At 37.9% G+C, this 14,650-nt stretch overlaps 1 protein-coding gene across 2 annotated transcripts in view; it reads right to left on the reverse strand.

Annotated features, from left to right (window-relative positions):
- LOC134342833 (beta-1,4-galactosyltransferase 5-like) overlaps nucleotides 1–14,650 on the reverse strand; it is a 90,695-nt gene extending 76,045 nt beyond the window's left edge. The window contains exon 1 of one of the 2 annotated variants that reach the window (XM_063041446.1): nucleotides 14,110–14,650. In XM_063041446.1, coding sequence (XP_062897516.1) covers nucleotides 14,110–14,212 — 103 coding nt within the window. In that variant the 5' untranslated portion in view covers nucleotides 14,213–14,650. The remainder of the gene's footprint in view (nucleotides 1–14,109) is intronic. The other variant, XM_063041447.1, reaches the window with a different exon arrangement.

A 14,650-nucleotide genomic window follows, 5' to 3' on the forward strand; every position in this document is an offset into this window, starting at 1 on the left:
CCACCCCCCCAAGGATAAGGGAATCCAAAATTAGAGGGTAAAGATTTAAGATGAGAAAGGTTTAAAAGGGACTTTAGGAACATTTTTTTCACGTGGAGGATGGTGGGTATAAGGAAAAAGCCGTCAAAGGAAATGGTTGAGGCAGGTACAATTACAACAGTTAATTGTCATTTGGAGAGGTACATGGATAGGAAAGATTTAGAGGAATATGGACCAAACACAGGCAAATTGGACTCGATTAGAAAGAGGTCAGCATGGATGCACTGAGCTAAAATCTTCCTTCTGACTACTTCCTTACTGTACTAAGTTACTCCACACCCAAGACATATCAAAACATCATGGTCCAAATCATGAAGTAAATAGATAAATGCCTATGTAATCAGGATTATGTGTTTTTAGCCAATACACTGGACAAGGAAAACTTGTTTTTCCTTTTGGGAAGATCAATTCTCAAAAATTTGGTTGAACTGTCTTTTGTAATATATACTTGAATGAGTTTATTGAAAAAAAGTAATTTAAAGATACAACAGGATAAAGATCAATGGAAAAGCTGAGAGAAGTAGTGGCTGTTGGAACTCAATTCATACAAGGTGATAATTGCTAATTTATTTTTGGAGGTAAAATTTCATTATGGTGTAAATGACAGGGATCTTAGGTGTGTTCATGTACAAGGGGACTTTGGGGTACATCCATAACTCTATGAAAGTGATAAGGGTGGATAGAGTAGTAAACAAAGGCATTTGGTATGTTTCTCTTCATGAGCCAAAGAATTGAGGATAAAAGTTGGGATATCATGTTGTAGTTGTACAAAATATTAGTTAGACTGCACTTAAAGTACTGATTGACACAATACCAAAGGGATAGGGTCACAACTGAGACTGCAGACGAAATTGACCACATGGTTGCCTGGAATGCTGCAAACTTGGCCAAAAAGCCATCAATGATATCATCTAAATAATGTAAAAAAAAGTGCCAACACCAACCCTGCAGAACACCCGTAAGTCACAGGCAGCTAACTAGAGAAGGCTTCCTTGATTCCCATTCTTTGCTTCCTGCTAGTCAGCCAATCATCTATCCATGCTGGTGTCTTTCCTGTAATACCAAGGGAACTTACTTTGTTTAGTAGCCTCAAGTGGAGCACCTTGTCGAACACCTTTTGAAGATCCAAGTAAACAACATCCACTGACAAACGTGAGACAATATCCACTGAATCTCCTTTGTCAATCGTACCTGCTACTTCCTCAAAATTTCCAACAGATTTGTTTCAATAGGTACATTTAATATCAGAGAAATGTATACAATATACATCATGAATTTTGTTTTTGTTGGGCAAGATTTCCCTTCAAGTAAACCAGACTGATTTTGCCATATTTTATCATGTGCCTCCAACTACCACAAAATCTCATCCTTAATGATAGACTCCAATTGATTTTGGTCCTGTCAACCACCCAAATCAGGCTACCGAGCATATATTTTCCTGTCTTTTTACTGACTCCCCTTTTTAAAAAGTGCAGTGACATTTGCAATACAAGGTAAGCCTTTGCTTGCTATTTATACCAAGTTCTGAATTGTCTTACTGCTTATTTCTTGCCAACTATCAGTGACGAAAATCGCTACTAGAAACACACACGAAACTGACATTAGAAACCGTTCACTTCAAGTACAGTGTAGTGCCTAATGGCCACGCAAGTGCACATGGCTGACACTAGTTAGAAACTGTTTAGCAACTGTCTCCATTCCCAATTATGCAACATAAATAAGCAAAGGGCCTGAAACATCAAATGTACCCTTTTCCATAGATTCTGTCTAGCCTGCTGAGTTCCCTCATCATTTTCTGTGTTGAAAGAAACCCCTGTTTTCTTTTTGATTCATCTTTACTCCTTAAGAGTTGCCCAAATAAGTAGCTGCCACTATTGAGCACAATATTAACTTGAGACACGAGACAAAATGTTAAATTACATTCGCCTCAATTTATGTATGTTTTATGAAATCCCTTACAGAGCTAGAGTTTCCCTTCCATTGCCTTAATTTATTTTGCTCAAAATTTAAGCATATACACTTAGCCCCAATCACATTAGCAGGACTAGACATTACCAGTCACATTTGAAGCCAACCCAATCACAAATTGGCCATGTCCCTTGGGAGAGTTAATTACCATAACCTGGTTCAACTTTTTGCCCTAATGGTGGGCCTCTGAAGAGGCTCTAAAAGCTAAACAGACAATTCAGACAAGGACATTGACAGGCAGTTTGAAGCTGTTTGAATGCATTTTGTTTTCCTCCATCATTTGCATAGTAAATAATACTACATAAAAAATTGATTAGCTGATTCAACACAAGTTATATCAATAAAATAAAAATGGTAGAAATGGTAAAATGAAATTGAAATCCTATATTTGGAATTTATTTACATTTCTATTTTCAAATTGAACCATGTTACCACCAAAATACAATATGAAATGTTCTTCAAAAATTGCAGAAATATTGGTTGAAACATTCAACTACTTTGGATCAAGACAATGCAGATGTAAGAAATCATAAAAACAGAAAATCCTTGAAGTACCGTATTCAACTGTCAGGGAGCATTTGTGAAAAGAGGAGAAAAAACCTCTCAGATTGAAGGCCCTTAATTAAATTGATAGAATCCATTGTTTCCAGCTTTTTCTGTTTTGGCTCATGACAAATTTACCTTCAGTTTAACAGACAAATGAGCTTGTTCAGAACTTCAAGAAAAACACAAAAGACACACAAGAACAGTCACTATCTAAAGCAGAATCTCTTTTTTTTCTCTCTTCTTCTGGATCCTTATAAAGACATTCATGCACCTTTTCATCTTCACTAAATTTTCCCAAGCCTGTTTAAGAGATTATAGCACCTCATAACAATTGTGGCTAATAGGTACTTCATTGGCTATTATGTACTTGTAGACTTCACAATCATAAAGATACCTATCTTTTTGGTTTGCACCTTCACAAATGCTACTTTCTTTTCTAAAAAAAATCAGACATTAGAGGCATTGCATGTCTTGCATAAAGAAAATGTTAAAATCATCAAACAATACAGCTCAATACAGACCCTTTGGCCCATTTGGTCCATGCCGACCACAGTGCCTACCCAAGTAGTTCTAATTTCCTACATTTGGCCTGTATCTTTCTAAGTCCTGCCCGCCATGTACCTAAACAGGTGCTTCGCAAATGATATTATTGTATATACCTCAACCACTCTGGCAGATGTTTCCATATAAAAAAGTTGCCCTCTCAGATCTCTTACATCATAATCCTCTCATCCTGTACAAAAACTTGTTACATTCCCATGCCTGTATAAAAAACCTTGCAAAATGCTCTGCCCTAAATTGGGAAACTAATTCAGCAGATTCCGTGCCAATATTTATTTCTGTTCTCTTTTCCCATGCACTAAATTGGGTTCAGAGTTTTTAGATTCAAGTAAACAAAATGCTGAAAGATGCCCATCCACGTACCCACACAGGCAATAGATTTTTTTCAATATAGAAATGACTGCATTTGAGATCATATCTTGCCGTATAATGATTCCAGCTGATCTCACTCGGGATTCAGAGCTTCACTGGTCCTATGACTTTACATACAGTACGTTATTTGTTGTCATTCATTACACGTCAAGACTTTTTTAAAAAATTTGTTTAAGGCATGTAATTTGTTCGGCACTAATTAGACTAGGATAGAAGTTGCAAATTCACTTCTTTTGCTAGCTAGTACCCATAAATACATCAGCAAAAAGCACCAAATTCAGGGGAGGGGGCAATTGCCAGGAGCTGGATGAAAAACAGTCAAAAATAGAGAATATCACAGAAAATTTCCACAGATGCCAGTAATCAATAACATGAAAATTGAGATCAATTATCTGGGGATAGTATCTGCTGCAGAAGTATTCTATCTGTACTACAGTGAAAATTAACTAAAAATGTGTTCTGAGTGTGAATTATGTTCATGGAAGGAAATATGATGAAAGAGAGAGAAACAGGTTAAATTAACCATGATTCTAATAAAGATGTCTTGACCTGAATGAGGAAACGTTTTAAAGATTAAAATCAGGAGGTTGGGCAACAAAGTAGTCAAATGATGGGTTTATTATAACTGAATCCAATTTGCAGTTCATTACAGAAGGCTGCTTGCAGCAATCGAGTACGTCAATTATGCAAGTTACTATTTAGTTTCCACCAAAATGATGGAATCAAAGTCTTTAACCCAACATCTTCTTTGATAGTCGTTTATTTATTCAAATCAAAACAGCTATCAAATTAATCTCAACACATTCTCAACAAGGGCAGGATTAAACAATACTCGGTAAAAGTCTTGGCCTCTGTTAACTATCTAATCATATTAACTGCATTTTATTTAACTTGTAGAAACATGAAAAAATACCTGCATTCCTGCTTTAAATTATTTTGTGTTAATAATTCAAATGCATTCCCTGGTGGAATATTGCATACCAGCATTCAAAAGTCAAGATCGAACTTTTACTACCTTATTTTTATCTGGAGAAATAAAAAAGCTCCAGGAGAATTTTTTTAAAAAGTTCAACTGCTAATTCTACTAAATATAATTCAATGTAGATTACTAAAAATCACTCAATGTCACGAATGTTCTATGATCTTACAAAAAAATCAGTTTGTAGCATCAACCAAAAAACCACAAACTCTAATGAAGGTATTATGGTACAAATTCAGTTTTTAATATTCCATAACTTAAATGTTGTAGTTCATTTTTTTCTTTAATAAACTGTACGTGAGACACTCAACTTTAATAGAAAGGCTCAGGCTTCTAATTCCTAATAATTACAGAGGAAATTACATTTCTGGCCAATATCTATGTGCTTACAAACAAGCCTTGAAAGAATAACTGTATCTGAACAGTCAGTAGCATTTTAGACACTAGATTGGTTTGGTTCATGATAAGTAAAAGATCAAACAAGCGACACATGCATCCTGCTATTTACTAACTTCCCACATTTAATTGATTATTTACACAAATACAAAATATACACACACACAATGTTGAAGTCCGCGAGTTAGGCAGCATCTATGGAAGGAATAGACAATCGATGTTTCAGGCCAAGACCCTTCATCAGAAAGGAAGGGGGAAGAAGCCAGGGGAGGGGGAAAGAGTACAAGCTAGAAGGTTAAAGGTGAAGCCAGGTGACAGGGAAGGTAGCTGGGGGGCGGTGGAAGAGAGGAATGAAGTAAGAAGCTGGGAAGTGACATGTAGAAAAAGATAAAGGGTTGAAGAAGTTCTGCCAGAAGAAGGTGCTGGAGGGGAACTGGTGAGGTCTACTGTCCAGAAAGAAACTGGGTGTTTTAAGGCCTTCCTGGTGGGGGAACAGACATCTCTATTATGTACATGGTTTCTTAATAATCCCAGTTCCTCACTATATAACGCATGGTATGATGTGCCAATCATTGAAGATATACAGGTAAATATAACTGGAGGGTAAGAGGTCTTGTCAAAAAACAGGAGAAACTGTTGGCTAATTTCATCTAGATAAACAGCAGGGCTCACCAGAGACATTGAAATAAATTTGTTGACTTTAATGTAATCAAAACTTTGAAGGTCCATCAAATTTTTCTAGGTATTATTTTGAGAGAGAAAAACAAAATGTTTTAATAATAGAACAGTTTTAAGTTATTAAAATTGGAATCTGGAAGAAAGTAGAAAAGCATTTCAAGCAAAGACATAAAACTACATGGGTTAATAATCAAAACTGGTTTGCAAAGTTATTTTGAACTTCGAAACTCACAATACCCATCAACTTCATGGAGTTTTTCACCGCATTATCAAAGGCTTGAATTTGCATTGCACGTAGCCCCAAGACAATGTCCGCATTTTACCATGAAGTAGAATTATACATAATGGACTCAGAATTTCCAGTCAAACCACAACAAAGAAAGGTATTTCAACATCTTATTTGAAAAACAGGCAAATAAGCACATGAAACCTGGGTCACTTTGGCAAAATTGGTAAATTTATCAGGTCAGGACTTAAAATCTTACTTATGGAAAACCAATTTTGACTAGTGCTGAGAGAATGCTGTATAATGGAGCAAAACATAACAGACTGATAAACAGCTCATTTGTGCTGTTTACCTTGCTACACAATACCAGCTCTGAGAAATTCCATCAATGCAAATTAACATTGAAGTTCATTGTGAGTGAAATGCTGAAATGGAGGATCAGAATGTAGTACAATTTATACACAAGTGTGAATTCTTTCTGTCTTTACTGAAGAATTGAGCATTTGTTCCCCCCCCCACCCCCAGTCATCTCTAAGGTAGATAAAGATGAATTTAATGAGCGCAAAACTAATGATTTTAGAAATTGAAAAATACTACCTTGCAAGAATCATGATTGAAGGATCATGGATATAAATTTGTAAAAAATATCTGGAAATGATAATGATAAGTGTATTATACAAAAGTACACTATACTTTCCAAACAGCATCCCAAATAATCCACAATTTTTTAACTTGTTATTGAATCAAGTAAGCAACTCTAGATCAATGTAACTTAATTTTAGAGCAATTATTCTCCAGACATGCTACATTTTTGTACACAATATGTGGCAAATGTCATGTATTTTCAGTAACAGAGGTATATTACAGAGGTTGATAGTTTCTTGATTAGTTGGGTGGCAAAGGTTACGGGGGGGGGAAGGAGAATGGGGTCGAGAGGGAAAATAAATCAGTCATGACCGAATGACAGAGAAACTTGATGGGTGAAATGGCCTAATTCTACTCCTATGTCTGATGCTATACTTTGAACCTGAAGGACAGGTAAAACGAAGAAAAAGAATGATGTGACTATTTTATAGAAATGGACATACCAGGGGTGATTGATAAGTTCCAGGCCTAAGGTACAAGGAGTCAATTTTAGAAAACCTAGCACATTTATTTTACAACATAGTCCCCTCCTACATTTACACACTTAATCCAGCGGTCATGGAGCATACGGATCCCTTCTTTGTAGAAGTCAGCATCTTGGACCTCCAAAAAAGGTCCACAGCAGGGGTGATTGATAAGTTTGTGGCCTAAGGTAGAGGGCGATGAGTTATACAGATATCCTTACATGCACGTGCAGTTCAACTCTTGAGTGACTATGCACAAAATTTGGAGTTAATAACTCATCTCCTTCTACCTTGGGCCACGAACCTATCAATCACCCCTGCTGTGGAGCATTTTCTGGAGGTCCAAGACGCCGAGTTCTACAAGGAAGGGATCCATATGCTCCACGACCGCTGGACTAAGTGTGTAAATGTAGGAGGGGGCTATGTTGAAAAATAAATGTGCTAGGCTTCCTAAAATTGACTCCTTCTACCTTAGGCCACGAACTTATCAATCACCCCTCGTAGGTTCTGTACTGAAAGATTCCCAAAGATCGCTTCATCAAGCAATGATTCAATGCTATAATAACATGCTTTTTATAACTAAAAAATAAGTTTTAAAAATTTTATTGTACTAGGTGTATGCCAGTTATTAGAATACTCAATGGATGCTGAAGGTGCAAGATCAGTTCATTCCAAAGAGGAAGAAAGATCCTAAGGGGAGTAAGGGGAGGCCGTGGCTGACAAGGGAAGTAATGGACAGTATAAAAATAAAAAGAGAAGTATAACATAGCAAAGACGAGTGGGAAGCCGGAGGATTGGGAAGCTTTTAAAGAGCAACAGAAGGTAACTAAAAAGGCAATACGCGGAGAAAAAATGAGGTACGAAGGTAAACCAACCAAGAATATAAAGGAGGATAGCAAAAGCTTCTTCAGGTATGTGAAAAGGAAAAAAATAGTTAAGACCAAAATTGGGCCCTTGAAGACAGAAGCAGGTGAATTTATTATGGGGAACAAGGAAATGGCAGACGAGTTGAACAGATACTTTGGATCCGTCTTCACTAGGGAAGACACAAACAATCTCCCAGATGTAATAGTGGCCAAAGGACGGAGGGTAATTGATGAATTGAAGGAAATTTATATTAGGCAGGAAATGGTGTTGGATAGTCTGTTGGGTCTGAAGGCTGATAAGTCCCCGGGACCTGATGGTCTGCATCCCAGGGTATTTAAGGAGGTGGCTTTAGAAATCGTGGACACATTGGTAATCATTTTCCAATGTTCTATAGATTCATAATCAGTTCCTGTGGATTGGAGGGTGGCTAATGTTGTCCCTCTCTTCAAGAAGGGAGGAAGACAGAAAACAGGGAATTATAGACCGGTTAGCCTGACATCAGTGGTGGGAAAGATGCTGGAGTCAATTATAAAAGATGAAATTATGACACATCTGGATAGCAGTAACAGGATTGGTCCAAGTCAGCATGGATTTATGAAGAGGAAATTATGCTTGACTAAGCTTCTGGAATTTTTTGGGGATGTAACTTTGAAAATCGACAAGAGAAAGCCAGTGGATGTAGTGTACCTGGACTTTCAGAAAGCCTTTGATAAAGTCCCACATAGGAGATTAGCGGGCAAAATTAGGGCAAATGGTATTGGGGGCAGAGTACTGACATGGATTGAAAATTGCCTGGCTGACAGAAAACAAAGCGTAGCGATGAAAGGGTCCCTTTCGGAATGGCAGGCAGTGACCAGTGGGGTACCACAGGGTTCAGTGCTGGGACCGCAGCTGTTTACAATATATATTAATGATTTAGATGAGGGAATTAAAAGGAACAGCAAGTTTGCCTATGACACAAAGCTGGGTGGCAGTGTGAAATGTGAGGAGGATGTTATGAGAATGCAGGGTGACTTGGACAGGCTGGGTGAGTGGGCAGATGCAGTTTAATGTGGATAAATGTGAGGTTATCCACTTTGGTGGTAAGAACAGGAAGGCAGATTATTATCTAAATGGAGTCAAGTTAGGAAAAGAGGAAGCACAACAAGATCTAGGTGTTTTTGTACATCAGTCACTGAAAGCAAGCATGCAAGTACAGAAGGCTGTGAAGAAAGCTAATGGCATGCTGGCCTTCATAACAAGGAGAATTGAGTACAAGAGCAAAGAGGTCCTTCTGCAGCTGTACAGGGCCCTGGGGAGACCACACCTGGAGTACTGTGTGCAGTATTGGTCTCCAAATTTGAGGAAGGACATTCTTGCTATTGAGGGAGTGCAGCGTAGGTTCACAAGGTTAATTCCCAGGATGGCGGGACTGTCATATGTCGAAAGATTGGAGCGACTGGGTTTGTATACTCTGGAATTTAGAAGGCTGAGAGGGGATCTTATATAAGATTATTAAGGGATTGGACATGCTGGAGGCAGGAAGCATGTTCCCGCTGATGGGTGAGTCCAGAACCAGAGGCTACAGTTTAAGAATTAGGGGTAGGCCATCTAGAACGGAGTTGAGGAAAAACTTTTTCACCCAGAGAGTGCTGGATGTGTGGAATGCTCTGCCCCAGAAGGCTGTGGAGGCCAAGTCTCTGGATGCTTTCAAAAAAGAGATGGATAGAGCTCTTAAAGATAGCGGAATCAAAGGTTATGGGGATCAGGCAGGAACTGGATACTGATAGTGGATGATCAGCCATGATCACAGTGAATGGCGGTGTTGGCTCAAAGGGCCAAATGGCCTACTCCTGCACCTATTGTCTATTGTAATGATTTTGGACGAAATTTAGCATTACTGCAATTTTAAAACTAATTTAAAATGAAATATGTCTCATTTGCAACATTATTATAAAGTAAAACATTGCTTCTGGCATATTGGCCTAAATTTTCACCTTACTGTAATGGAACTCAACAGCATTCTTTGCAATTTTACCTTGAAACTGAGATGGACTTCAGGATTCATTTTTTACATGTGGCTTAATGGAGAAATCCCAAAGCCGGTGCCAATGTGTTGATACTTCTGCTCAGATTATTACCAAAAAAGAATCACTTATCAGTGAAATGGGAAAAAATGCCACATTTTAACGCTTGGAGTATGAAATTTTAGTAGTACACTCGGCTTTAGAATTGGGAAAATCCCAAGATACTAATTTGTGTTGTCTGCAATTCCCTCTCATAAGTATGCCAAAATAATTCTTGAAGTATAATATTTTCCAGCTTCTATCCTAATTGTTATATTTCAATCAGTAATCAAGGGCTACAAAAAGGGAAAGAATGTGTGACATTTATGGATGGACTAACTTCCACATCTTCCAAATCAAAATATCTCAAAGATCCTTATATGATTTACCTCAACAAATGCTTACAGGCATTAGTGAGCTAGTTAATGACATACTACAAATTCAGTGACAAAGAACATATGGCAAAGTGAGTACTATTTAAACTAACTCATTCTTCACAATGGTTATTTCATTCATAGCTTTCTAAACGAACTGTCTGGAATGTGTAAGCTGCAGTAATTAAAAAAAAACACAAAATACTCTTGAATTATCAAACATTGTTCTATGGATCAATGGAGTGAACATGCTTCAACGGACACCCAGATCTGCATTGTTTCCTAACAAAAGCAAATTAAAGCAGTTCGATTTATAGTTACAATATAGGAACTACCTGGTAAAAGAAAAACCTTGACTGGACAGACCTCCAAATGGTAGTAAGGATGTGGGATTCAAAATACACCAGAAGATAAAAAGTGGCACGCAAGGTGATGTTTAAGTGACTATTAGAGAACTTCACTACGTGGTGAGACTAGTTAGTGGACTACCAAATAAGAAATTTGTGGTAGGTCTACGAGATGGCTTTTCAAAGCACGTCATGGCAGAGCCACCAAAGAACATGCAGTTTTGGATTTGAGACAGATTTGATCAAGGAACTTAAGCTGAAGGAACACTTAAGAGACAGTGATCATACAATAAAATTCACTCTGCAGTTCTATTGTAACAGTACTATTGTTGAATAAAGTTAACTGCAGAGACACGAGAGAAAATGGCCAGAGTTGATTAACAAGGGAACTTAACAGGGAAGATGGTGAAACAGCAATAGCAGAAGTTTCTGGGAGTAATTTAGAAGACACACCTCAAAGAAACACACTAAGGGGAGAATGAGGCAACCATAGCTGACAAGGGAAATTAGGGACAGTATAAAAACAAGAAAAGGCATACAAAAATGTCCTTGGAAGTTTGCAAAGATTTAGCATGACATCTAAAACTTAGATAAGATAGAGCCATCCGCACCACTGAGCACATCTACAAGGAGCACCATTACAGGAACGCAGCATCCATCATCAAGGACCCTAACCATCAAGTCCATGCTCTGCAGAAAAGCAGCATCCATCAAGGCCATGCTCTGTTCTTGTTGCTGCCATCAGAAAAGGTGGTACAGGAGCCTTGTGAAAATGTTTGCTTTGCTGCTGTTGTTATTTGCTTGTTGTGTTCTGATTTATTGAGTTGTATTGTTTTGCCAAGCATTGTGGGCAATTGCATTCACCAGCAACTTTGACGTGTGTTGCTTGAATTTCCAGCGTCCGTAAAATTCCTCGTGTTTGAAACTTTGTTAGTGCCAGAATTGTGGCAACACTTGTGGGCTGCTCCCAGCACATCCTTAGGTGTATTTATTGTTAACACAAATAATATGTAATTGTTATTTCAATGTTCATGTGATAAATCTGAATTCCTCACAGTAGTTTGCAGGCTGGGTCCATGAGTAAAGAAGGGAAATACAATTTAGCATTCATTTCATCAGGAGAATATAAAATCAAGAAAGTACTGTTGAGACTGGTCAGATCACATTTGGAGCATTGAGTAATTTTGGATATCATATCCAATAAAGAATGTGCTGTCCCTGGAGAGGCTACATAGGAGGGTCACATGAATGATCTCATGAATGAAAGGTTTAACAAATGAGGAGCATTTCATGTTTCTGGGCCCGTATTTGACGGGAGTTCAGAAGTATGGGGGCATGGATTGCAGGGCATCAAGAAAGATTAAAAGAAAACTAAATATGGACTATTATGTAAGATCTAAAAAAAAAATTTAAAATGTACAACTTTTTTTCCAAGTTTTTTTTTATCCCAAAATAATGCACCACTATTCAGGGTATTAGAGAAAACACAGGGAAATAAATTTTACAGAAGTCAATTGCAGGGCAGCACCTGTGTGCAACTGGAGATATCATATAACTGTAGAAACGAAACAATATCAAAGGGTGAACATGAAAAAACACTTCTCAGTTTAGCACATTACCCTGGAGGCTCCAAGTAACAATGCTACAGTGGAAAACAAAACATTTTAATTAACAGTTTTAAAATGTAACCCAAACAACAGGAATTCTGCAGATGCTGGAAATTCAAGCAACACACATCAAAGTTGCTGGTGAACGCAGCAGGCCAGGCAGCATCTATAGGAAGAGGCGCAGTCGACGTTTCAGGCCGAGACCCTTCGTCAGGACTGTAAAATGTAACCCTTTCAGTTTTGGCAAACATTGAACATCAACTAAGAAGAGAAGGAATTTATCTATTAAGCCCAGCTGTCCCCAAAATTGAGAAAGGGAAAATTATCTAATTACAATGAAAGAACTTATGTGTGCTCTTGAGGTAAGGATAAGATTAAATTCTCAGAGCCCAATAATCAAGTCATTTGTTGATAAATTGTCCAGGTTCACAAAATCAATATAGAAAACATAAAATGTGCTGGTAGAGCTTTTAGATTCAATGTTAGCAAGAATCAGGGAATAGGAGTGGATCACAATTATTGGGTGAAGTCTGCCAATTATAGTAAAATACTAAAAATATAATTTGCGAAAGTTTGGTAAATTACAACTGCATCATCATAAACTGGGTAACACATTTTGCAACCAATACTGAGTATGCATAGCATTTGGCATGCAGCCTCTGCTAAGCAACATAAATCCACTGTTCTAATCCCAATTCTCTACAGGTTTATCCCAAATGTTTATGTTATGTTTATAGTACATCTTGTGAGATACACATCTATATTTCAATAAATGCTACAATGTATCTTTTAGCATTGAACATTTCAATAACCCTCTCTAACATCTTTATTCCCTGAAATAACAATCTCAGCAAATAGGAACAACTTGCAATTTATAAAAGGGATTCCAATCAAATCTTTATAGAGCTAGACTTTGACTAGACTGCAACAGTAGAATTAGATACAGCGTCACTGCCAAACACGCCCTTAAATAAACTTAGGATAGCAAGAAAAAAGTAGCGCAATCTAAAAATTCAATAACCTATTGGAAAGCATACCACAAAAGAAATTCACAATAAGAAAAAAAAACTGCATTTTGGGGACAAATCAAGAATCCTTATTCAACCTTTCCTCGAAATCTTTCTCTGGTTCGCTTATTCCCATTTCTGTAAAGATGCTACCTGGGCAATTTAGAATATATTTTTAACCCCCGCCCCCCACAATTCTACAATTATCCATCATCTCCAAGTTTTAACCTCACAGCGAACACGTGAAGGCTGCTGAACGATCAGAAATAACAATTTAGCTCAGTAGTATCTTGGTTTTTTTTCTTCCTGCCGGAATAAACAAGGGCGTGAATGGGTTAGTTACTATCAACGAGCTCAAGGATGTACAAAGATTCCACTTGCACCATCATAATCGCCCACTCAACAAACGTAAAACGCGCGTCAACCATCTACCGAAAAGTTACGAAACAATGTGATTCAACTGTTGCCAGTTGCAAGCCTGAGTAAATCAAGTAGTTTGGTTACAAATACTGGTGATAAATAGGATGCTATATTTATAAAAATGCATCGCCGAAAATCCAAAACTCAGTATTTGTGAAAGTCCAATGAAATAGAGGAACGATTATAAAACATAGACGAAGATGTTTCTTTCTATTTATATACAACCATACGAAATGATCACACATCATGCGATTTTCCTTGGGGCGTCTCTCCTATTTCTCTGGCCAAGCTATGCAGTACTTCCGCTCAACCGCATAGAGGAAAAAAAAGCTTTTAAAACTTAATATTCATTCGGTATTCCGAAACAAAATGAGACCGTTTGTTTCCTTTACTTTATCGATTTCTGTTTTTTTTAATAATCCTTCATTCATTCGGAAAGGGCAGGGCCCAGGACTGACAACTGAACGTCCAATAGTGGACAAATCCCCCGCCACCTCCCTCACCTCAAGGGAACAGCAGAACCCGGTAGACAGACAGACAAACAAACAATGTTAAATATGTCACTCACCTAATCCAGGCGCTACATATATGAAGTAGAGGAATGATGATGACAAGGAGAAGAGAAACAGCAACGCAAATACTGAACGGTTCGGGATGCGTAAAATTCTCATATTATGCTGTAAACTAAATGTAGAAACAGATTCCGGCCGCCGCAGTTACAGAGAAAAAAAAACTACAGCAGCTGTGGATTGAGGGAGAGGAAATTCTACAGACACTATATATCTAAGAGAGAAAGAGGGAGGAGAGCCTCCGCGATGAAACAGCAGCAAAAAAGAGCAACCTGCTCTCCACATTCATGAATACGGAAGACTCTATCTCCCAACCGAGGGCGGTGAAGCTCTTGCTTTTTGCTAACTTCCGGCTGGAAAGTCAACACCGCCCTCTTACTCGGAAATAGGAAGAATTATTATTTAATAGCATTTCCTGTCTCGGGATGCTCTTTTTAAATTTTTAAACACACACGTTGCCCAAGTATTTTCTTCTTTCTGTAAACTTTTTCTCGCCATTGGGATTATAGCCTTTGTTTCCACGAAGGTAAAGTGCCCGGC

Source organism: Mobula hypostoma, chromosome 2, assembly GCF_963921235.1.
Source record: "Mobula hypostoma chromosome 2, sMobHyp1.1, whole genome shotgun sequence".
In the NCBI taxonomy this organism is placed as follows: domain Eukaryota; kingdom Metazoa; phylum Chordata; class Chondrichthyes; order Myliobatiformes; family Myliobatidae; genus Mobula; species Mobula hypostoma.